Source organism: Nannobrachium achirus (assembly GCF_963921795.1).
Source record: "Nannobrachium achirus genome assembly, chromosome: 22".
Classification (NCBI taxonomy): Eukaryota; Metazoa; Chordata; class Actinopteri; order Myctophiformes; family Myctophidae; genus Nannobrachium; species Nannobrachium achirus.
Window position 1 is genome coordinate 24,048,849 of NC_137829.1, and position 26,517 is coordinate 24,075,365.

Consider the following 26,517-nt stretch of genomic DNA (forward strand, 5'->3'; position numbering starts at 1 on the left):
GAATGTTTCTCACGTTTCATACAGGCAGCTGGGTGCAGACAGAGTTACCAAGGGATAAAGGCCTGATGGAGTTGGCAAATAAAGACACACCGGGTGGAAATCTGTTATGAGCTCCAAAAGCCGGGCCCCAGACAAGTGCTTTAACTGTCCTATAATATTACTAACAGAAGTGGAGGTATGCCTGACCTGTCTGGACCCACCAATGAATTCTGAATGAATCCGCATTGTGTGACACTACACCATATACAGTAAAAGCGGTGTTGAGTCGTACCTGGGTGTTCTTACAAAACAGAGTGCAAAGCCTGTAACATACCTGACAGGTGAGATTCTATCACTAGCTACCAAAAACGTCACAGGGCTTACCTTTTCAAGAGTGTTACTACCAGTCCCTGGCCATTAGATGCAGGTAAATACAGCACAGTATGCGTCACTGACTCAAAACTGAGACTCAACTAGTAGTACAATCAGTGTTTGTAATCTATCGATCGATCACAATAGCAGATTCTGTTGTATGTATCTGGTTGGGAGACAATATTAACCAGAATTTGCTACAAGACATCTCAAGTAGAACCTCCCAGACGGAGAATTAGTTCCCGCTGCTGTTACATACCCGATTAGTTCTCCACATCTCACACTAGCCTGGAGATATGGAAACATAGAACGTAACTGGAGCTGGAACCACTTTGCTATTCTAATAATAGTGGAGGGCAATGGAGTTTACTAACAAAAACATCATTAGCTACAACGTCAGGAAGTTTACGAGCAGGTGCGAAGAGGACGGAGGAATGGAAGCGAGGGAACAGGGAGAAGAGAAACGGGAGGAGAAGAAAGAAGGCAGGGAGAGGAGGACAGGGGGAACGTTGCGAACAGGCTGGCCCTGTGGAGCAGCTCTGCTCTCTTTCCCTGCCGAGAAAATGATGCAGCCAATGCTCATTAGCAGCTGGACTTGCATTACCCCGACGCTGGAGCGCATCTAATGAACGCTCGAAGAGCCATCCCATCGAGGAAGAGTTCAGGAGTGCGGGGGTGACGTGCCTCCCTGAAACACGCAGAACGCTTTTATTGCACATTCCACAGCTGGAACATCTAGAGACTCTTTTACTGGACAGACCTAGACAAGAGTTGTCGTACAGATTGAGAGGGTGAGACCGACCGAGAGGTTGGGTAGTTAAATACTGTCCGGAGGGAGACCTAAAAAGGAGGCGGAGGTATAGTGGGCAGAACGCAGTACATTCACATGTCATGGAAACAACAGCCCACAAGCAAAATAAAGGGCGGCCATCGTTTGATTGATGTCTGGAATTGCTACGTAATGATTATTGTTGGTGTTATGGCTGCCACAGATGGCAATTCCTGAATGGCTAGAGCAATTTGGCAGAGCTAAAGATGCTTGGTGGAGTCATTCAGCCCTGTGACAGGGACACAGCAGTTGTGTTGCAAAGATCCCAGCAGATGAGCAGCATAGATTGATGAAGCCTCATCCTTTTAACAAGAGGATAGACAAACACGCGCACAAAGAGGCAGTCTTGTTGCTGTTGATTAAAAGAGGACAGCAACAAAGGGGCTCAAGATCCCATGCATTGGGGATTCAACTATCACACTGCCACAGCTAACAATAATTAAAGCCTGTCTATCTCTGTCTTTTTGAAAGGCAGACAGTGAGTGAAGGAAGGCTGCCTGGAAGCAGTCATACAGTATGTTTCTTTCTACAGTGGGGCTTGATTACACAATTGTGTCGAGTCCTGATTATCAGCGTAAAATGCTGCTTCTTTTTTAAAGCTGCTTTGTGCCTTTCAACCCCACTGGGTGCAGTGTTCGTTGGGTTGGGTGACAAATATGCTCAGCTTATTGAATATGTTACTAAAGTTTCTGAGAAAAGAATGGACATTTCAATCTGCACAAAAGTAAATCCTTTGTGTTTATTTACTGAGGATGTGTGTTCAAACCGAAACAAGCTAATGGAGATAGCCTGCATTTATCTCACTCATGACTGCTTAAGTTAGTCTTGGTTTAACTGTGGCCAATTAAATGTTTCAGATCTCAGTAATGTCATATTTTAGCCTGTAGAATCATATATTCTCCTTTTAACAGTTGCAAAGTGCTCCCGTCAAGGCCGTTTTTTTCCAGAGCCCCATCTGTGGCCATGAAATCCTGATTCTGATCACTTACTTCTGTCTAATGAGAAGATGTGCCTCTCAGGAAATGAGAACTGGGTCATGGATGAGGTTAAATTAACAAAAACTCATGCATACAGATGGCCACACACACACACACACACACACACACACACACACACACACACACACACACACACACACACACACACACACACACACACACACACACACACACACACACACACACACACACACACACACACACACACACACACACACACACACACACACACACACACACACGTTTGCAATTGCTACTTTGTGGGGACATTACACATAGTCTACTATCTTTGTGGGGACATTCCATTCATTTTGAACCCTAACCCTAACCCTAACCCTTAACCTAACCCCTAAACACCTTGTGGGGACCTATTAATAAGCCCCCACAAGGTTTTTTCCTCTGATTGTACTATCTTTGTGGGGACATGAGGTCCCCACAAAGTAGTAATTCCCTGTCCACACACGCACACACACACACACACACACACACACACACACACACACACACACACACACACACACACACACACACACACACACACACACTTTGATAATACTGTATAAGGCTGGGTCTTTGAAAGAATGTGGCATGCAAATAACCTAGCATCTAACCCAACTATGTTTAGGTACAGTACACAATAAAGTACAACAAGGAACAATATCCTGAAAAATAAACTAAATGTAATTATCATTCACACAAAGTGTCACTTATATTAGACCTTCATCAGGTATTCGGAGAGTGCACGGTGCACCAATAGCTGGATTAAGTTTTGCTCTCATAGGAATACAGTACAACTGTCATGTTAAGTAACCTTGTTTGTCAGTTGCTGAAAATGTGTTGATCACCTGTGCAATCACAAATAAAATAGTACAGAATGCCACCCATCTCTAGTAATGACAAGGTATCTCTAAAAATGTATTGAAGAATTAATTGTTAGTATATGCTTTCTATTACGCTAGCTCATAGCAAAAATGTTTACACAGCTTGTATTTGCATCTAAACATCACCTCATTTTAAATTCCTGATTGTAGCTTTTTGAATTGACAATAGCCAATGCTTCAATGTGAAAACCATTATGATAAGAAGCGCCCATTGGATCTGTGACATGGGGGGAACAGAACAATATGATGGCCACGGTTCCCCTCTGATTGACACAAACAGAGTTTAGAGACCGACCACAGCTGAGACAACTTGGACCACTGCTGTCTGTCGTAAACACGCTCCCACACACACACACACACACACACACACACACACACACACACACACACACACACACACACACACACACACACACACACACACACACACACACACACACACACACACACACACACTGCATATAGTACATGGTTACACACACGCACCCACACACATGCAAACCGCTGGCATGCAAGAAACCATATCCTTCTTCAAAGACAGAGCAAAGGGAGATGCTCTGGGCCCCTACACACCAACACATTTCTTTTCTTAGTCTCCGGCCCATCGTGAATGTTCACTAATAGAGAGCATTAGAAAGCTCACGGCCAAACCCAAAATCCAAAGGGGAAACAACTGAACTGAATACATTTAAACATCCATGATGGGGCTCTAACCATGCGTCTGGGGAGTGGGGGCCGTCAAGTGAAGCACTAAAGCAGCACACAGCATGACCAGGTTTGGAATGACAATGGAGAGTTTAGACACTTTGTGTTGTGCAAACTGTACAGACAAACATTTGTTGGCTACACTCAAGATTGTTAACACTCAAGTCTCAATCTCTCACTCCATCTACAGTATCTATATCAGTGGTTCCACGTGGTCCCCAGTTAAATGATGGAGAGTTGGAAACCAAATGGACCCTTATAGATCTTTAACTCTTGAGAGTGTAAAATGAAACCACATGGTTGTTTTTGGTTTCATTTTACGCTCTCAAGAGTAAAATTATTGTTAAACATCTGCATTACTTAATTTACACGAAGTCTACACAATTAGAGAATAGGCCTATAGAAGCATTGTTCTTTTGATCAATTACCTGTTATCTCTCCTATATCGTACCACATCAATACAGCGTGGGATTGCGGACAAAATCGTATCCAACGATAATAAAATATATATTCAAAGTTTTGGGTCTGAGAGGCTAAATCTCATCAAATGGTGGTCCGTGGCTCAAAAGCCAAATAAATAATGGACCTTGATATGAAAAAGATAATAGATTCTATTATCTATCTATCTATCGCGGTGGTGAAAGACGTGGGGCCTGCCTTGCAGGGCCTTGAGAGGCACGATGGAACGCTTCTTCAGGACCTCTTAGCACCGACTTGGTCGGGGGCTTAAATGTCACCCGGTTCTCATGCAGAGAGCTTCCAATGGATATTCTGACTCAGATTCCTGGTGGCATTCCGGCGTCGTGTCGACATTCCATGCCGACACTGACCTTGTTGTACACACTCCAATGTCACAATCGTCTCTCCCGTCTGTGCTGGGGATTTTTCTTTTGGTCAAGTGGGAGAGCAACACCAAGGCACTCATTGTTGCTAAAAGAATGCTGGAATGGACACACACCCTTCTTCTGTCATCATGGGACCCATGACAACTCATTCGTACCAAGGAGCCCTGTTGATGTAAGGGCCTTATACCCATTACACCTACAGGCTCCTACATAAAAATCTTAAGTATCTAGCATGCAGCTCCAGTATACAGTATAAATGTACTAGTATGAGAGAGAGTGAGTGTTGGTCTATGCTACAGTATGTGTACACGGTATATGTAGATATATTAGATTTAGTTGCCCCCCTGCTCCTCTCTTCTTTTCTTTTTTCTGAGAGTAACAAAAAACTATGGAACTTGCACAAAAACTGATTTGATCCGCTTCTTACACCAGTAGACTGTGATGTGACAATAAAGTTCATTCTGATTCTGAGAGAGAGAGAGAGAGAGAGAGAGAGAGAGAGAGAGAGAGAGAGAGAGAGAGAGAGGGAGGGAGAGAGAGAGAGGGAGGGAGATACAGAATTTAAAGTATGTGTTGATGTGTAAAAAGGTCCACACCCAGCAAAATACATGGGTCTTACACCTACTGACAGCTGTGATGTAACAATTAGCTTTCATTTAGGCATTTTTCACACAGTGTCTAATTGAACGTGATTTGATGCCATTAGTGAAATAAGTTGGCTAATGCCTCATGCTGGTGTTATTTCTCAGCAGTGAACGGCTCTTACTGAGTGGTGATGGAGGACAAAACTGGCCAGAGGAGGCAAGATAGCAGAGTACTGATTTAGTGTGTCTAATTAAGTACTATTAAAGCGAATTAAATGATGATGAGGCCACGTAAAAGTGTGCAGCGACTGTTTTTGGCCAATTGATATATTCTATATTCATCAAGTTCGTAAAACAGAACATGTATTTGTTATTTTTGTCATATTCTATGTGTAATGATCACTCTGTTAAAGCATGATCTAATGAATTATATTAATGCACAAATCTCACGTAGGAAACCTGAAATACAAGGCTTTAATCTGTGACGTCACCTAGCTGCTCAATTGCTACTGTAGCTCCAAGTCTCTCTGGATGAGAGCATCTGCTAAATGCCTAAATTGTAAATTGTTGCAATTGTAATTAAAGACTGACGTTCATTTCAGCACTAACAATTTGGGGCTGGGAAACCTGCCCTAAAATTACCCTGGCTTCTGGCCCTGAATCCCCCAAGTCAGTCTCGCCCCCGCAGTCGGCAGATCCAGAGATGTTCTCTTGATGGCATCATCAAAAGGTTCTTGGCTATGAGACTCTATTTCCAAGATCATAAAAATAACATAATGTAAATTGTATTTCCAGTACTCTGCGTGCTTGGCACCGAGGCAGTCGGATGGCTTTGCTCCCCTGGGTCCGGGGCGGGCTGCTACAAAGTGATGTGTGTAGGCTAGCCCCAACTAGCTCTGTCAAATGCTTATGAGATGTGTAGGTCTGCTCTATCAGCTGGGGCATAATTTTAGACTAGGATGAAATCCTAGAGGAGACTCCGCAGTACAGGCAGGGTTAAAATAACCGTGGTGGAGAGGGCCCTTCTGTAAACACACGTCAGATATACGATGTGTGTCTGGGGATAATGCGGGCAGATATGCAGCAATGAAGGCGTAGCGTATGTAAGTGAATGTGCGTGTGCGTGTGTGTTTGTGCGTGTGTGTGTATAAACATGTTTCACAGGGGTCATGAGACCTGCTGGGAGAGGCTAACTTGGGGGGTGGAAGGGGTGGATGGAGGAGTAGTGAGGTATGATGAAAATGTAGACAGAGAGGAGGGTCATAGAGGGTTTGGGCTGAAACTGTGGCAGGTTTATTTTAGGACTTGCTTGATGTCATTGCACCCAGAACTGACCCCAGTCCCCACATTCTCCCCACGTTCCAAAACAATTTCATTTGTAATGCGCTCTTCTGAAACCATTTTTAGCTGTTAAAATTCCAACCGGGGGTGTGTGGGGTTTGATATAATCCTTGTTCAGAAGCCCAGTCATTGTATGCAGACCAACCTGACATGCAAGGGCCGACCCAGTGTTAGCCTGTCTGAATTTAGCCCCCTTGCTTGCTAGTCTGAGAGCTAGCTCATAATAGCCGCAGCTCGCTATCTATCAGTGGCCTGTGTCAGGACGCCGGCTGGCACAAGGCAGTGTTTTGCTGGCGCCCGTTCTCCGCCGGTAGCCCCTTCTAAGCCATGACGCCGCTCTGTGCCAGCTCAGTGTTGGTCGCGCCCTCCTGCTCTGGTATGTAACAGTGAGCTGTGATTGAAACCACTGAGATACCTCTGGCTGCTATATGAGCCGTGTATACAATGAGGGGGCACCTCTCGCCGAGTTGCCTTTTTGCTAAAGATAACGCAAACCCACAACTTCAGTTAAGCCTATGGGAGGAATTCAACCCCGCCCTGTTCAGCTGAAAATCAAAACAGAGCACTTAGTGGAACATTACCCCTACACACACAAACACATGGGACTCGGGCACTCGACACGGGAGCGAATAGGCTACAATAACAATGAAGACAACTGGCTCACACACACACACACACACACACACACACAGAGAATGAATAAAGAAAGTGTTGTTTTAAAGGAATCTGCTCAACCTCTCGCTCCATCTCATATCCTATTCCCCGAGCAAACCAAGCTAGCGCTCAGTTCTGATAATACAGTCTCACGCTGTGGAAAAGTGTTTCCTTTTCAATCTAAACATGCACTTAAGCATAAACAGGGAGAATAGTGTTTTTGTGTGACAGACTGCATGTTTGAACACGACTCAGTCCGAATAATAGATAGATAGTTGCATAGACCGCAATTCACACTGTGGCTGCACACTCTGTGTAACAACAAACTCCCACACCTGACCCCATAAACACAAAGCCTCACATTCTATAACACATACAATAAAGACGCACGCAGCTGTGGAGGCAGATCACAAGAGGAAGGTGAAGTGTTGCATTCCAGAGAACAAGACGTAGTCCACACACTCTCTCTCTCTCACACACACACACACACACACACACACACACACACACACACACACACACACACACACACACACACACACACACACACACACACACACACACACACACACACACACACACACACACACAGATTGAGAGACAGTACTGTAAGCCAACTGAACTCACCATTATGGGAAGAATCCTTGTTATCAGCAACCTTCCTCAACGCGGAGACGATGGCATCGGATGGAACTCGAGGACTCTCCACATACTTGGGCTTCCTTATTGGTCCTGCCAGTGCCAGCGCCACAGATACAGATACCGAGGGAATGAGAGAGAGAGACAGAGACAGCGAGAGAGTGTGTGAACAAGTGAGCGAGAATGAGAGAGAGAGAGAGAGAGAGAGAGAGAGAGAGAGAGAGAGAGAGAGAGAGAGAGAGAGGGGGAGACAGAGAGACAGACAGCGAGAGAGCAGAGAAAAAGAAAGAGAAAAAGAGAGAGAGTTCTTGCTGGATTAACGTGTTCCAGATGGGACTGGAGATGAGAAGCGGCAGCGTCCTAGTGGGACAGGCTTTGGCGGCACTCCGTGGCGCACGCGTGCACACACACACACACACACACACACACACACACACACACACACACACACACACACACTCCCAGGCAGCTCCCTGTGCCGATAGCAGCTCTGCTTTGTCTGATAGCCCAGAGAATCATCTGACTGCATGGAGGCTCATAGTGAAAAATACTGCTAACCAGCTTGGGGAATGCAAACTACAGCCAGGAAACCACAGCAATTAGCCTCTTAGCGAACTTTAAATGTCTGTGTGCATGCATGCGCGCATGGGTTTGTCGGTGTCTGTGTGTGTGTATATACACAGATAGAGCTTTTGTAATCTTTGCATTGCGGTGCCATGTAAGTGTATCCTCCGCCTGCTGCTGTCAGGAGAAGAGGAGCTGTGGATGAATTGGGGTCCAAGAGTGAGTCAGGTGATGTATCTGGGACAGGAGATGACTCCTGGAGGCTGAATTTCTCGTCAGCGAGTTAGCAAGGCTAGTGCACTGCCCTCCACTGCACTGTGACAGGATTAGAATGATCCTGAAGCTTCACAGAGAAGGGGAGTGTGTTGAAAGCAAAACCTTAATTCATGCCACTCCAAAAAACACATCCATTCTCTATTCTTTCTCTGGCACAATATGAAGCAATAACTTCAAAATAAGTTAGATAATACAGTATATACAGTAGATGAATAGTAAATAAGGCCTTTTCTTGGAGTGGGGGAGCTTCTACAGACCAATCCCAAAAGCAGAGGGATAGCCTAATGCTTTCCGGTCATAAATTATAAATAGAAAAACATTCTACAAAGACAAAGAAACAATACAAAACAGTGGAAAATAATCTAAAAATAGGAGGTTGAATAAAAACTTGAGTTCCATAAGTCCAGATAGCAGAGCCTCTCCCCCTCCGTTCCTGCTCTGGCCCTGACCTACTGTAACCCAATCCAACTCTCCTCCTCCTCCAGTCTCCTGTAATCAGATGACTGGATGTGTAACCCCAGCCATAACATAAAGATTAGATGGGAGAGGACAGATAACCATTTCCCATTACCACATCCTATAACAGCACAGCACCAAACCCCCCTAACACACACACACTCACACATGAGGAGCGAATCAGAGATGGAGCAATCCCCTCAGCCCAACAGCTGTGATCTTGGCCCGAGATACCATTAGGATACAGGGGTAGAAGAGTGAAACGGGATTGAGGTTTGGGGGGGTGGAGTGGCGGTGTGTTGGCGGGAGTTAGCCGTGTTGTTAAAGCAGCCATGTTAAAGCCAGTGATCTGGAAGTGTCATTACAACATGCCTAGAGTCAAGCTCAGCTTGATGCACACTGCCATCTATGGATATTGGTGTTGAAATGCATAGTGATGGGTGCGGCTGTTCCATGACCTGATGCCATGACAAACATGTGATGATCAAGCTGAAGCTGGTTCCTCGTATGAGCCTGAGATAAGTCCCCCTGCACACGTATTCCAGCTTTCTATATGCTTTTAACACACACAAAAAAACACCTTTGTCCAAGAGCTGAATCACTATCAAACATAAGTGAATCTTAAGACTACTCTAAATCCATCTGATGTCTGTCTGTCTGCGGAGGAACGGGTGTCTGCACGTTAGAGGACCCAGCCCAGCCTCCAGCCAGTCGGCCGAATCAGCCTGTAGTCTGGCAGACACGGACAGATAAGTTTGTGCTGAAAACCCTCCATTCATCTGCGGATAGTCAGGCACAACCTATTAGCCAGGAGTCATACAGACCCCATTATAGTGGACCTACAGAGAACAGAGAGGGCTGTGTGCAGGACACACTTAAGTCCAGGTAAACATCTCATAACAATGGCACACTGACGAATACGTTCACTTGACTGCAAAGTATTTCATCTGAGAACAAGAGGGCGTGTGGTGTGAGTAATCTAAGCCATATGCTCAAGTTCAGATTTGGTTTACACAAGGCACTAAAAAGGAATTCACACAGGATACACACAAGCAATAACAAACACATGGCTGGTTATCAGGGAGAGATTCTCCTGAATTGCCCTCTGGGGATCAATAAAGGTTTATCTTAGTAATAACATGAGTTTCTATTAAGGGCCGCGATAGTGTTGGGAATCATCAATACTGTAGATCTTCCAAATGGCACTGAAATCTGATCCTTAATTGGGCTGCAAACACAATCTTTTATAACATTTTTTTCCCCGTTATTACATCTAACTTTCATGATATTTTCTCCAATCTCTTTATCCAGTGGTTGCATTGCATTCTACCCTTACTGTACGGACCTGCAGAGTGGTGCCACTGTGACAAATTACAATCTTCAATAGGCATGAAAAAGCCGGGGGGGGGGGGGGGGACGACAAAGGGAGGTTAGCAAAGGTTACTCTTACTCATGCTCACGCGCTTCTGTAATTTTCTCAAGAATTCAGGCTGCATAATCTAGGTTCTTCTAGAAGGTAAAATCCATTCAGTGCATCATGTCTTCTGCCTACAATTAAGGACCTTGGCTGGTGTACGCAGTGAGCTCAGTAGTCGCTCATTCCATCTTATTGGATCCCCTAGTTCAGCCAAGACTCTTGAAGAACAGTGAGGGAAGGAGGAAAACATTTTCTAGAACAGGGGTCTTCAACGTTTTCAGGCCAATGAACCCTTAGTTGAGAGAGAGATGAAGCAGGGACCCCCACAACCCTTTTGTAGATTCCATATAGTTTCATGGTTTGACAGCACAATCATCAGTGTATTTTGGATTCACGTCAATTTGTGTTTTCAGATATTTAACCACTTGAACTGCCACTTAATAAAGTTGACATTTCACTATGCTCTTTTCCTTAGCTCTTTTCCCCCTCTACACCAAACCTCTTTGGAGGACCCCCTATAGTAACTATGAGGACCCCCTAGGGGTCCCGGACCCCCTGTTGAAGACCCTTGTTCTAGAATGAACAACAATCTCACATTAATATATCATACACAACCCCCCCTCCCCCCATTCTCTCAAGACAGCCTCATGAAAAATTTCCCCCCAACTATCAGTATAGTAGTCACATTGCCAGGAGAGAGATCACATTGAATCCAGGAGCCAATCCCAAACAAATTAAAATGCATGAGGCCCCCCGCTCTTTTTATTGTGTTTCCTTTATACATGCTCCACACAGAGAGGACAAATAAGGATTATCACAACATGACGTCTTCCCAAAAGCAACTCCTCAAAGCTAGGAAAAGCCAGCATAATGATTGAAAAATATCCATCAAAGAGAACGTAAAGAGAACGTAGAGAGAAATATGTACTGACCAAAAACAACAAAACTATATCACTGACAACAGAGAATAAACAAGTTTCTATTCAAGGTTTCTATTCAATCCAATGGGCCACTGATGGTTGAGTGGATTTCAAATGCTCATTATAGGCATATAAAAACAAGATGGGCAGCAGGACACGCTCCGTTCTTGCGATATACAAAATTAAATGTTTATATTATTACACAAATGTGTCTGCATTGTTTCAGCATGGGTCCAGGTAAACAAAATAAACAGACTAGCTGTTCACGGACACACAGACGGACGGACAGGTTGCAAAACATAGTCTCCCCATGCCTTTCGGCCTGGCGGAGACAATAGAAGAAAGGAAAGGAAAGGAAAGGAAAGGAAAGAGGCTCAAAAGGCTGGGGTAAAGGTGAGACAGTGATGTGAGTGATGGGAACACAGAGAGAGAGAGAGAGAGAGAGAGAAGAGGGTCTCTGGAGAGAAGCAGGTCCACGAGATGTGACTGCTGAGGACGCTCTGCATATTGGCCAATTCAACACTCCATGACCACTGAACTGTCAGCCAGTGCACACACGCACGCATGCGCTTGCGCGCACACGCACGCGCTTGCGCGCACGCACGCACGCCACACACAGGAAGAAAAAAAATCTAATACCAAAACACTGTATACCTGTGGACAAACGCTAATGACGTCCAGCTGATGTCAATCACACAGATGTGGGGGGGAAAAAAGGAGGATTGTTCATGCACGGGAAGATGATCAAGGAGTTCTTCCAACATTCTTCCATGTGGACTCTTGACTTCTTCACATTTCAACTCTTCAATGGGACAGAGTGTCCTCTGTGCAGTAACAACAGTGAAAGTCCTCTGACAATACCCTCCTTTATGTACCCAAATGTCATTCCACATCTAAAAAGTGAAATGTAATGTATTCAGGCATACCCTAAAAGAATGCTGAAATGGATTCTGAAACCGAGTGCTACGTAACAATTTCAGTTACCCCGCAATACACTGGCTGTCTCTTGGGGCACATATGAAAGTACCCCGTCTTCTTGTTATGAGCGAAACCTCATCTTTTTAAGCAAATGAGTCTTTTATTAATTACATTTCTAAAATAGTTGAGACGTGGTATTAATTATTCCTAATCGTTCCCTCATACACGTTGGCATGACAAAGTGTGAACATAACCATATGAATGCAAATTTATATTTCATTGACTATTCATAGACTGGGCTTTATTATCCTGTTTTCTCATGCAATTTCCGAAACGTACCACTGTGAGAGATTCATTATCCTTTCAAGACTACATGCTTGATAGCAGTGTGCAGTTTCACACACGCTGTTCTTCTGTATGTGTCTATAAATTATTCACTCATCTCTAATAAGAGCATGGTCATGCATTTTTCTGAGATGAGCCCAAGCTCAAACATCTTAACATAAAGCTAGATGCTCCACTTCCCGCATCGACATGAGACAGCAGCGGAGAATTAACCAGCTATCTCGATAGTGTCCAGAATCTACTGGGAGCACTGGGTTAAGAATAAAACAAACGTTTCGGTTAGCGATGGTCACTGAGGCGGTGGGGGATTCACAGAGGATGAGAAAGGGGATTGCGTGTGTTAAGAATCCAATGCACAGAGTGCACTGAAGTGAAGAATTGAATAGAACTTTTCACCGCACCTCCATCAGGGCTCCTTTAGAATGGGTCCTTCTGCAGCATCGCAAGGCCATTTAAAGCTCAGCGCCGCAGAGAGGCATCAGTTATCCACCAGGGAGTTGTGGTTCTGCTGCTAATACCGCAGAGGGGACTTTGGGAGAGCGGCAGAATGCACAACAAAATGTGACGCCACTGGGGTTGAAGAGGGACTCAACTCTCTCATTTAAACAGAGAGGTGTTTCGTAGATCTGTCTGTCAGTTTCATTAAAAATGGCATCTTTGCATGTTTATCATTTTGTCAATGGGAACATTATTAATGAATCTCTGATTGTCATTGCCTTTTAAATAACTAAAACTGTGATTTGAAAGGGAGATTAAAAACTATTCAGCGGGCCCATATTAAAAGGTAATATTATTATTACTGAGAGAAATGAGCGTTTAAATGAGTCACAGCCAGGGTGATGAAAAGATTCCTATCACAGTCACTCTAGTGATATAAGTCTCTGTCTAATACTAGGTTGCTTCAGTTCAAGTATAAACTGTCCTTGGAAATCACATTCACATAAATGAATGACTGCACTTTAATTACTAGTTGTGTTGAAAAACATACACAGCTGTGGTGGAACCATTAGTACTTCATCAAGATCTATCAACCGTAACATGACTTTCCTACAATTCTACATCGATGTGAATATGGATCTCTGTTGCACTGCCTATTGTGTTAATATCTGTCTTCAAGCTTTGCTAAGAGAAACATTGCCAATAGTTGGTATTCATGAATTCCCTTAGCTCCGCCAAATCAATAACCCGTCAGGCACTGCTATTGTATTAAAAATCCAATTATTGCGTCTCCTGATATTCTCCTCTAGAAAAAGTCTCTCTCCGACATATCAAAATGACTGACACAAACCTCTGGCTCGAGATGTTTTTTCCTCAATGCATTTAATGATCAAAAAGGATGTGTCAAGTGACCATAGCGCCATTTGTTATATAAGAGAGAAATGGATTTTCTCCATTTCTATCTTCCTCGTGACCTCTCTTAAGAGTCCTTCTATTTGAGGTGTTTCTGGGGGAGGCAGGGCTGACATCGTATGTGGTAGCCCTTCATCCTGGCCGATAGAGGAGGTAGTTCATCATCACTCATGGATGCCAGCCAAGGAACCTTTGACTGAACTGTGGAGCTCCCCAAGTGACACCAGCCCCAAAGTAGAGATAAGGAAAAGATAAGCAACAAGGAGATCCATGTATCAAGTCAACCCATTGTGAGCAAAACATAATTCCACCCGATCCAACTTCCAAACACAGCTGGCTCCGGCTAAGCAAGGACTGTGGGGTTGGCGGGGGGGTGGCGGGGGAGGTTCACTGAATTTCCTTGAGGTTGAGAATGGCTTACTAAGTGGAAGCATCCGCACTGTGTTTCACCACAGCAGGATTGCATCCAGTCTAATAGCATTAACAGCGGGGTCACCTCCATGCCTGGATGGCCAACAGGAAGTTTGGGGGGCATTTTCAAATCCTCCGACAGAGATATCATTCTAAAAGCACTGAGCTGTGTACTCTTTTGCGGATGTGCACATCTGCTCGGGTGATAGATAAATAGAACAGCCTTTGAACCAAAGGAAGCTGAAGCCCCTGTCCCACCCCCCCATCAAAGTATGAAAGTTGAAATTATTTCCACGTGAAATGGTCTACCAGGGACCTGATCTTCCCCAAGCCTCATCGCATATATACACCAATTAAAATGACAAGCAGCCCATGGTAGCAATAAATATTATATGAACTGCCGTTTTATGCTCCCTTGAAGGCAGACAGGGAGGGATGTGGTGCTTTGTTGCTCACGTGACTTGAGAATGGTCACACAAGTGGTGGATGTGTTAACCACATGAAATATAGTGTCCCTATTCTGGGAATGTCATAATAGGTGAATATTCGGCAAAAATAGAACATTCAGCCAAATAACATTCAGTTAAAATGGAACATTTGCCAAAAATATGAACATATTTGTTCAAAATAGCATATCTACAAGCCCACAATGCATCGCGTTGCAGCACATTGTGAGCTTGAAAAGCGGCTATTTTCGCTCTTTAAGATACAACAAAGTATATAGGGTTTAAGTGGCTAACAGTGCATCAACCCATGTCCATTTGCTTAGTGGAAATTGATACTGACAGACAGCACAGAACTGAGAGCAGTAATGTAAATATGAATATGGTTGATGGGAAATAGGCTTTTCTGAATGTGGTTCAATCAGCAAACCACCTCAGGGAAGCAGTCATTACAACAGCACACCACAGAGCTTATGGCAGTGCGACCTTGAGGAGGACAGATGCTATTAATCCCACTGGGTAGCATCAGTGACCTATCATGACCAGAGGGGGTCACTGTGGAGTTGCCCAAGAGACCAGCGCTGGAAGTGCAGATGTGGGGAGCAGAAGCATTGTGTCCAAATGAGACAGAGAAGGGTGCTCCATAAAACTCATCTTGGGACCAGTTTGATGCGCCCCCCCCCCCCCCCCCCCCCCCCCCCATATAATTGAGGTTCAGGTTTTGGACAAGCTACACTGACCCCTGACCAATGTTATGGAGCGAGTTATCTTGGGACAATTATAGACAGCATTCCTCTAGTATACTCCCCTCCTTTTTTGGGGCCTTTTGTGGACCCCTTGAGTGTTCAACTGTAAAGGCTGGGTGGGTGCTGTTCAACACATGTCAGGGGGGCTGTGTTTGATGGTTAAGCTCTGGGCTTAGCTGATCAAAGTTGTGGCAGCCAACAGCGTCGAAGCCACTGTGGCTTGGGTATCCGTCACGCTCCTAATTAACTCAATGTTTCCCTGTTGTCCCCTGTGAAGTTTTCATGAAAAGAACACCCATTAAGTCGGGGGGCCTTCCGCAACGCCGTACATTATCCAATATGTCAGGAAATAAGGCCGGGCCGCAAAATACGTCCGCAGTCGCCGAAACCACATCCTGTCAGTGTGACCGTGCAGGGGTGGCTGGGGGAGGAGGGTAATAAGGATAGATAGGCTGGTGAGTAGAAATCAACCAATCACCAGGTGATTGTGTGGATGGTGTCCTGGTACTGTATCTCTCTCTAGTCTAACAGGACTGTGGAGTCACTGCAACCCTAGATGCATTTTAGCTGTTTGGATCAAGCATAACACCTTCAAACAAAACAGTAATGAGAACAATGACAAGATGCTGCGTCAAACCATTTTATGCCAGGCTGAAAGCAACAAAAAAAAGCATGTGCGTGCGCATAAAACACACAAACACAGAACACACATGGTGCGTTGCGTTTGACAGTAAAAGGGAGTGTGACGTCTGCTTGCTTCTATGGTTTCCAGCAAGGCTTAGCGAGAGAAAATACAGCACGGCAGCCCAAGTTGTTTTCGTCAGAGAGCTGAGACATTTCCTGGAGTATGTGTTTATTAACCAGAGGTGTGATCTCTCTCCCTGCGGGTTTTCACACTCACCTGTGAGGACAGTGGAACAGTGCCTACAGTCGAGTCGAGCCCCCCAGCCTCTACTTCTCTTCCTGCCCTGTACGTCCAACATCCTATCTTGTCAAGTCTGTTTTCCCCCCTCTTCTTTGCCAGAGTGCACCCTCATGGGAATGTGCCTTTAATGAGTGTTCCTTCTTTTCTCTCCAGGGGCCTTTTCACCTTCACACACTCTTTCCTCCTCCCTTAGTGTCCGTCCCTCTCTCACTATAGTATATATATATATATACTGTATATACACACACCATTCTCCTTCCCTCCCTGTCACTGTAAATGTGCACTTCATCAATGTTTACTTTGATGAGTTCTAAACAGAACAGTCATTGCAAATAACAATGAGGAATGTAAATGTGTTTTTAACTTGACTGTGCAGGTGAACTCAAATGGCATTGAGATATGGATCCGACATCTGTCTACTTGACAGTTTTCTTTTATACTTTATAAATAGTGTAGCTTTTTCCGTTGATTTTCTTTTAAGCCCTATAAAGTACAGAGTAAGCATATTTGAGATCACAGACTGTACCTTTCAAAGTAAATATTGCACAGTGGTGCTTTTGCAATTTCACCCTGCAAGGTCCATTAGATTTTTAAAGTTATTTGGAGTGCATTATAATTAGGGGAAAGGTCCTTATGCCAATCTGTAGCTGAATATTTAAACAGTTTTCTTCTCCATTAGAAACCTCACTCAAAATAAGCTCAAATTCATTTGAATCAAGTTGGACCTCAAAATAACATGAACATGAACTTGGACAGTCCAAGTAGGCCTACATCCCAAACCATACCAGATGCTTCACTGTGTAAGGCCTAAACCTACACTTCAACACATCTTACGCTAAAGGACAGATCAAAGCCTCTGCCACTCTAAACAAAGGCAAGATAGCCCCCAGATGACTCCCAGATGTGAGAGGGAGCTGAGTGACCACTTAAAAGATTTCTACCCTCTTTGCTAAGTCTTCAGATTCAGAATACAAAAGACTCAGGTTGAAACAAGTCGAGATACAACCGTGCCCTCCGCTTTGAAGATGGAGCACCCCACAGCTGCAGATGAGCGACGTTCTCAACATGGCGAAAGAGAAGGAGCCGGGGAGGACTGATGATTAGATACAGCATAAACACATGCCCATTAGCAGCCAATAAAGTGGAGCCTCCTCACGGAAGCTGATCAAACAAGACACAAACAAAACCCCTGTAACATGGTGTTTACATGCAGTCTTCCATCTGTAGGGAAACTGGATGGTCTCGCTGTCCTTTATTATCACTCTATATTTTGTCTCTCACTCTATTTTGTCTAGCTCTGTATCATTTGTATTTTCCAAGGTTCATAACTAACCAGAGCAGTTTGACATGTGTCTTGAGAACGTTAGGCTGAAAGCAGCAGTGTTTTAGGGCTAAAAGGGGATTGTCAATCTTGGAATGCTGTCAGATGTTCAACGCTGACACAATAGCACCTGAAGGTAGACAGGAAACATCACTTTAACAGGAAGTCCACAGAGACTGATACAGTCCCGGGATGGGATTAGTGCTGAAAAAGCGGTAGTTCACAAAGTGCCCACAGCACTCTGAGCTTGATGGCAGATCCAGGGTCTACTACGGTGTGGAATAGAAGAATCATTCTGCATTCTGAGAGCATAAAGTGAGGAGTTTGTTGAATTATGATGTACTGTAGATGTAGAGGATGCACCTTGGGATCTCTTACTTGGGGGTTTTGGTAAAATATAAAACAGTTGAATTAGGGAGTCTATATCCACACTAATGTGTTTTAATTTTTAAACAAATTCTAAAATGAAAATGTCCATAATCACGACTGAAAGCACATATTACATCTGATACTATTTGACAACATAACGTCCATAAAACAGTACTTTTAGTCAAACGCTTGAACATTCAAAGAATGAATGTTGCCCCTTTCTGGTGATGTACAGTAGGCTAGTCTGTGGACTAGCCTAATTTTTGTTGCACATGTGGACTTCATAATATAGCATTAAAAAATTAACCGAAGAACATCTGCTAGCATAGACAACAAGGTCAGTAACATCTGTAATTTAATTGAATTAACCACTGGAAATACAAACGTTGTTTTCTCTGGGTCACATGATAGGGACATAACAAATCAGGGAACATTGTGACTGTCCCAATCAGAACGTGAATGTGTGTCATCATTTGAAAAGTCTCTGTTACCGCCCTTCCAGATTAAAATGCAATGTAAAACTCACCAAAACAAAAATGCAACAAAATGTTGACAGCAGCGTATGGAAAGGTCTGTGGATGAAGACGTAAGGAGAGTTCATGCGAGGCTGAGGGGTTATTATTATGTACAGTTGCAGAGCCTAAGGCCCCTACCCACCAAATACTTGTCCTGAATACTACATATTAACTCTTTGAGCGCCAGCGCCCTCTAGGGGCCAAGGAATGCCAGCGCATCTCTCATAGGCGAGCGCTTTAGCTTCCAGGACTTCAGCTTCCAGGACCTGACGTGCTCACGTTCCTGCACGGCATGGAAATGTCCCGGATGAAGATGCTAACAGAATGGCTATTCCCATTTTGTCATCTAAAAGATCATTTTTGGGCGATTTCGCCGTAAATAAACCTCGCGCCGCTTTCCTAAAACACAAAAAAGAGATATAAGCCTTTAAAGATGCTGCCTTTCATTGGATTAGGCGGAGATTGGCGATTGCGTTCGCAAATTACGGCCGGCCGGGACGTTGTTAGCTTTCGGCTAGTAGCTACAAAAATCAAGCCAGGCTTCAGAAGGCCTCTTATCATTTTATTCATTTAATTAAATAAAGCCGAACTACTTCGGGATCGGCACACTCGTGTACTCATCGGAAGCGGCGCCGAACATCGGGTGAACATTGGGGAGCTCAAAAATGTATTTTAAACCATTTTTAATGGAATATATCGTCGGACAGAGTAGAATGGCTAGCTGGCTAGCGGCTAGCGAGCCAGGACCACCCACGACTCTACAAGCAGCTCGGGGTAAGTGAATTAATAAAAAAAAGATTGTATTGGATTGAAATAAAGCCGAACTAGTTCGGGATCGGCACCAGATGAGTTAAACGTTAATCAGTCTGGTCAGATATCGGGTGTAAACAGAATCCCTTGTGTGCACACTTTGTACACACTGCAGACAGTCAATTAATAGCACTGTTGTTCACCTGCATGAGAGAAAATAAGATGAAATAATTCTAGGAGGTGAAAGTAGTCTGCAGTCTAGAGAAAATCAAAAGCTCAAGCAGCATTGGAAACAAAGCCAAAGACTCAAGCAAATGCTGGTGTCCTATGTGCTCAGGATAAGAATTAAGAATTGAGGATACCAGATGCAGAAGCAGAAGAGAGGGGAACATGATTTGCTTGGGCTAAACAAGGCTCAACAGCTAACCAGAAAGCTCTACTCCCCCCTCTCTGCAATTGAGAGTCAGGTGAGAGACCAGTCTCTACATCTCACTACCACAGATGGCCATGCACACCGGACATTCCAGAACCGATTTATAAATGACAAAACCAGGAATCATATGTATGTGCTATGTATACAATCAATGGACTGTCAGTGAAAAGAAAATACCAAATAATGCCCATTGATCTGATCAAGAACCGGCCATGATAAATCAGAGCTAGTGGAGTAATGCTATGGTAATTGTGCTGCCATGTTGTCTTTCTTTTTTCCTTTTCCCTTTAAATTTTATTTTTTATAACCACAATTTGAATTCAAAGCCAACCTACACTTTAGTGCGGCAGGGGGGTCTTTTGGATTCAAAGGGATCATGAAAGATATTGTATCTTTTTCAATTGCACTGCCTCATCTGTTGCCACAGTCACGCCCGGTTTTTGAGGTGCAGATTGAGAAACCTCCTAACCTGTGTCCAGGGTAAGAGAATGACCCATGATATAGATTGTGAAAGGTGGGAGATGGTGGGAGATGATGTTAGATTGGTACCTGGTGATCTTTTGCTAGCACGTAAGGGCATCATGTAGGACTGCCGTGGCAGGAGAGGTGAGGAGGGCAGGGACATGGACACCCCCTTCGCCAGACTCAGCCTGAACACATCATCTTGGGCGTAAGGGTGAGCACTGCCAGGCTCATGGGGCTGAGGGATTCCTTCAGGTGGGCCTTTCCTCTGGGTACAGTGGCTGTGGACTTCACCTGCTAAAGAGAAACAGGAGAACTTTTAGGTTGCGAGATCACTTACAATAATATCAAATCAACTTTGCACTGACATTGTAGGGCTTGTGAAAATGAAGTCTCCAAAATGAAAAGTTACGTCCTTTTTCAAGAGATTATATAGAACTCATTATTAAATATTCAGAAAAATATTACTTCTTCACTGAGATAAACCCAGCTAGAGAAAATGTTATGTGGGTATGGGAATTCACTAATATGCTTTCCTTAAAGGGGTATTTCACTTTCAAAGACTTCAGAGGTCGTTTTAACGCCTACAATATTTTGATATTTGATATTCATTTAGATCAGACACATACTCTTCCTATAATTTATATATAAGCCCATTACATTTCAAATTCCATGTTAACCATGACCCATTGACCCATTGAAAACACACATCCATGGTTTCAATTAGTCTAACGGGGTTAACATGGAGTTTGAAGTTGAATAGGCTTATATAAGTGTGACAAATCAAATGAATATCAAATATTCTTTATCAAATCAAGCACTTTAAAAACTGTCTGTGGTGCCCACAAAAGCCAGACTCGTCATAGAAGTGTTTTTAAAGCCCATTAAACTTATTCCAAAGATCTGAGCCAGCGGTCCTCATGTGGACGGTTCAGATGACAGATAAGCACTTTTGCATCTAGATATGGATCCCTGGCAGAGGTGTGTGTGTGTGTGTGGGGGGGGGGGGGGGGGGGGGGGGGGGCATCAGACAGACCCATGAGAACGTACAGCCACATGGTGTGTATTTAAACCCTATAAGGTCATGGCCAGTGAGTTTCTCTCATGCCACAGGGGCACATGAGGAAGGACACTCAGCTAGCACTGTAAATAAAAGCTCTATCATTGACCACTTCAGCTTGGATAACATTATGTGACTCATTCTGAGTGTGCTCATCCAAACTGTAAAGACTGATTCACCAACATGACCAAGTGTTTTTTTTTTCTTAATACCGTTTAGACAATAGATAATGAAAATGAAATATAAGAGCAATAAATCTGAGTAGCACATTATTGTATTTTATTATTTTTTATTTTGTAGTTCTAGTGGTGAACTAGTGATGCCAAGACCCAACTTTATCTCTCTGCTTCAGAGTTCCTAGGGCTTTAGCACCGTGCTCACAAGGATACAGCTTAAAACAGATAACCTAACCTATGGGAATGTGCACTCTCACATCTCCTACGAGTGCAGTGGCCCGATAAGCCACCAGAAAAGCCCACAGCAGTAACCTATAAAACATGAAACCTGATGATACGTTCCGGAGAGTACATTCTCACACCGCTTCCAATCTATAGCAAAATAAGGGTAAACACTGTTTCCCATTTCCCACGGAAAAGTCTGCCTCAGTGTGCAAACTGTACAGCGGCGTCATAGAATTTCAAAACATAGGAACCTGCTGAGCTGGTTGTGCTGGTGTGGAATCTGATCCAGTCTGACACTCAAGCTGATAGATTTGTGCAATGTTTCTCCTATGCACACTGTACTCTCAAATTATCAGTCTTTAAGAAAGACCATTATTTCCTTGCTCCGGCTATCAGGTTCAAGCCTCTGTCTGGATAATGCCTACATTCCTTCTCTGTGTCCTATCAGGTCCACTCTTCCTTTGTTTGATGATCTGTACATTCCAGACCTTTTTCCCCCTAGTAACAGTTCCCTGAGCTCCGTAGATGACCTGGCCCGAGACCTGCAAATGATTTCACCTGGCTGCTAGGTCGCTCCGCAGAACCATAGCTCTAGTCTAGATGGAAAAAACACAGTTCCTGCATCACCGAGAGCCAATCCTGCATGGAAAGACTATTCCAGCCATGGAGCCAGCGCAGAGCGAGGTAATCTATTCTGTGGCATTAAAGTTGTCCACTCATCATGGCCACAAATTAAAATGTATGAATTATCAACCTCTAATAATACAGCTTCTGCGTCACCAGGCCCAGCAAGATCATAATCGCAGCTGTGGCAAACCACAGCAATGACAATTAGCTTTGGTTCTGCTTTCAGGACCTTTGCTTGTACGGGTCTCTCGTTGGGGAGACTTGTTCAGATTAGCAACGACGCCTGTCTGCAGCCGGAGATTTGAACCAATCGCAAAAGACAGGAGTGCAAGTGGTAGGCTACTATTACTGTTCTGCTTCTCTCCACGGGGGAACCGAGTGCTGCTGGCCACAGGGCTAATCAGAAACAGAGAGAGATGTTTTCGTCCAGTCTCTGCCTCGCCACAGGGGACACAAAGCTGTCCTGTTTTAAGAGGAGCTCCTAAACAAAGGAGAACGCCAGAGGCAGGAAGTGGCAAGGTCACAACGGCACCTCTCTGCATACCCCCGATTGGTTTCTACCTTGTGAAGTGGTCCGCCAGTCTCTCAGCCAAGGCCATGACCTGTGGAACCTGTTAACCTTTTGGCAAGAGATCTGTATCCACATTCAGCAGGCCCAGCACAACAGAATATTGTGTTATTTTGGATGGAATTCATGAACAAAGAATTCAACAACACAAGGGAATATAAATTGACAACACAAGCTGAATAGTTTGTGAAAGATAAAGACAAAAACAGATGCAGTCTAAAGGTAGTTAATGAGAAAGATGTATGAGAATTATCTACGGTTCGAAAAGAATAATATAAAATATTGGATCATCTTCCTGTCAGAAATCTTATACTACAGTCTGACTTCCTTTGGAGAGTATTGAGTTATAGTGCTTATTGGACTTTAATAGTTAATTTGCCTAAGGTGTTTAAATTACTCCTGCCAAAGAAATCCACTAAATGTGGTAAAGGACTTACTCTCCATTAAGTCAAAGTAATGTATGTGAACCACAAGTAAACAGTGAACTGAGGTAACATCATCGCTTTAGCTTTGCTGTGTGTTGGACAGCTAAGCTTTCTCTGTGTTGCAGAGGGGAAATAACCAATTCACTTATGCATCACAGCACTAGTGAAGTCATTGTCAAAATGGACAACTAGGTATTGGACAGAAACCCTTTGCGTCTGTGAACTCAAGGTAAAAAGTGCCAATGCCGAGTTCACCTCTTGTGTCAGTAAATCTGCAAACAGTTCAACCCACAAAGGCCTCAGGACAAGAGTCTATTCTAACACTGCAAGAGCTGAACATTTTAACAGTGCCAATATATCCCCATTGTCACCATATCTTTAAACTCATAAAACAAAATACCATTGGCTACACCAAACTATCAGCTCATAAAAGCTGCCTTCGGAGTGCTTGTGTGCCGTGCCCATGCCAGCTCGTGGGCGATACAGGTTTTGACCATAATACATGCTAAAGAGATCATGACAAAGTTGTAATTAGGGGTGATGCTTCTGAAAACAAGAGGCACCACATAAAAGCTGGTCATCCAAGCACAGCTGAACAGGATGCAGTGTGTTACTATAGGCAGTGGCACGTTTATACTTTGTTGTATCAAGTATCAACTGACAAAAACGATGCATATTCTACTGAAAAAGACGTTCTGTGAAGTACAAGTTAGCCTTTACAATAACTGCACTTACCATCTGACCCATGCTATATAACACAGAGGGACACAAGGAGGAAACTCGCCAGCGCTATTTCAGTTGCTTTCCTAAACTCCCGATTGGGGCAAGGCCTGCAATTTCAGCCCCTGCTGTGGTCAAGGAAATCAACCCTTTCTAATTATACAGCACTGCCCCAAGATGATGTAAAAATGATTACAGTCTCTTGCATGCTCTTTCTTCCTCATCAAAGAGAAGGACCAGAGCCCACGAGTACATGCCCTGCCCATAAAAAGGCTGAATATTATTTTGAGACATTGATTAAGCTAAATAAATATTAAATTGGAAATTGATTATGTGACTAGGCCAGTTTGAGTCATACTGAAGTCAAACGCCATGTCCCATTTTCCAAGGCCTGGCAGTAACAGTATGTAGATGGAACATTTGACTTTGAACTTTAAGTTAAATACTAAAAAACAAACTTCATTACTTTAAGTCATACATGGGCAACTGGCGGCCACATGCGGCCCCCACCTTCACTTAATGCGGCCTGCAGATCAATATCAGAATACTGATATATTATTATTATTTAAGCTGTTACTATTCCGAACATGCAAACATGACCCACTTGACCCGCTTTAGTAATGTATTCGTATTTAAGTCATAAAGTTAACATAAGAACATATAAATGCATTTGAAATTAAAAATGTTGGACAATAGAAGAAGAATTGAGGAAGGGCATCTCAATGTATGACACTTGCATGAACAAATAAATAAATGAATGAATAGTGTTACGATGAAATCTATCATTCCTTGCTTGCTGAATACAGTAACATGTAGTAAAAAGTGGTCCAGCTAGCCTCTTTGGTCGTTCAAGGCCTTTATTCGGTCTATTTGGCAAAGTGACCAGCCTCTCCAAATAAAAGTCAACCGCAGTGAATTTAACCACATTTATTTTTTCATGCATGGTTTATGAGTCCCATTTTGCCCCTGCTAGTGTGTGAGGAGACGGTAGCACAGCTGAATGCTTCAAAATGGCTTTTCTGGGTTTAATTCTGGATTGTGTCGCCTGCCTCTCGAGTAAATCTGAGCAGTGGCAATGTGATCTGTCACTCTAGGTGCAGTGATGGGAAAAGTACTATTTCTTTTCTCCTTCTTTTTAAAAAGTATCAATACTGCAGCGTAGAAATACAAATACTGTTACAAGTAAAAGTCTGAGTAAAAGTACAAAGTGATTGGCATCGAATTAAATATACTTAAAGTACCAAAAGTAAAAGTACCAAAATGTTTGAAAACAGCAGAACTACAAGCTCACAACGTATCGCGATGCGACGCGTTGTGAGCTTGTAGATCGGCTATTTTCAAATAGCTTTAGGTACAAAATAGGGCTAAAGTGGTTAATGTATGTTTTATAATATTATTTATATCTGTAAACTAACTAGTAACTACATTTTTCAAATAAATGTAGTGGAGTATGGGGTGCCCCCTGGCCAAGCGGTCTAGGCGCATACCACTTAGGCTCTGATGACTAACGGCATGTCGCAGGTTCGAATCCCGACGACCATTGCTGTGTTTCACTCCCCATCTCCCAAAGAAGAAAAGAATAGTGGAGTAAAAGTACAACATGTGTTTCCTCGTGGAGTAGAAGTAAAAGTACTGAAAACTGGAAATACTCGAGTAAAGTACGAATACCTCAAAATTGTACTTAAGTAAATGTACTTTGTTACTTTACACTAATGACTCTGTGAGAAGAACAAAAAAGACCCCTCCACCCCCACTGCCAGAGTGGTCCACAAGAAGCATGAGCTTTCCACCAGTGGATGCAACCTTGAGCTAGGATGAGCTTATGCCAAACAAAGGGACACTTAGTATTCAAACTGTGCCACTTCACTTGCCACAAAAGTTGAAAACTATAGAACCCAGCCATGTGGGCATCAGCTGAGCTTAGAGATTTTCTGTGACTTCAATATATGGTATGCAGTACATATACTGTATACAGAATGTTTGTGTGTTTGTGTATTTATACAAGTACCTGTATATGCATGCATGTATGTGTACTACATATGTGCATGTACACATACACACACACACACACACACACACACACACACACACACACACACACACACACACACACACACACACACACACACACACACACACACACACACACACACAGTGCATCTTTCATTTTCTGACAAGGTGTGTGTGTGTGTGTGTGTGTGTGTGTGTGTGTGTGTGTGTGTGTGTGTGTGTGTGTGTGTGTGTGTGTGTGTGTAAGCAACCACCCTC

At 43.6% G+C, this 26,517-nt stretch overlaps 1 protein-coding gene across 5 annotated transcripts in view; it reads right to left on the bottom strand.

The window, feature by feature from the left end:
• tanc1b (tetratricopeptide repeat, ankyrin repeat and coiled-coil containing 1b) overlaps positions 1-26,517 on the bottom strand; it is a gene marked incomplete at its 3' end in the record, with an annotated part of 136,731 nt that overhangs the window by 71,296 nt on the left and 38,918 nt on the right. For 3 of the 5 annotated variants that reach the window (XM_080752538.1, XM_080752536.1, XM_080752540.1), the window contains exons 3-4: positions 20,536-20,745; positions 7,816-7,920 (exon numbers count right to left, since the gene is read on the bottom strand). In XM_080752538.1, coding sequence (XP_080608664.1) covers positions 7,816-7,920; positions 20,536-20,745 — 315 coding nt within the window. The remainder of the gene's footprint in view (positions 1-7,815; positions 7,921-20,535; positions 20,746-26,517) is intronic. The other 2 variants (XM_080752539.1, XM_080752537.1) reach the window with 1 other exon arrangement.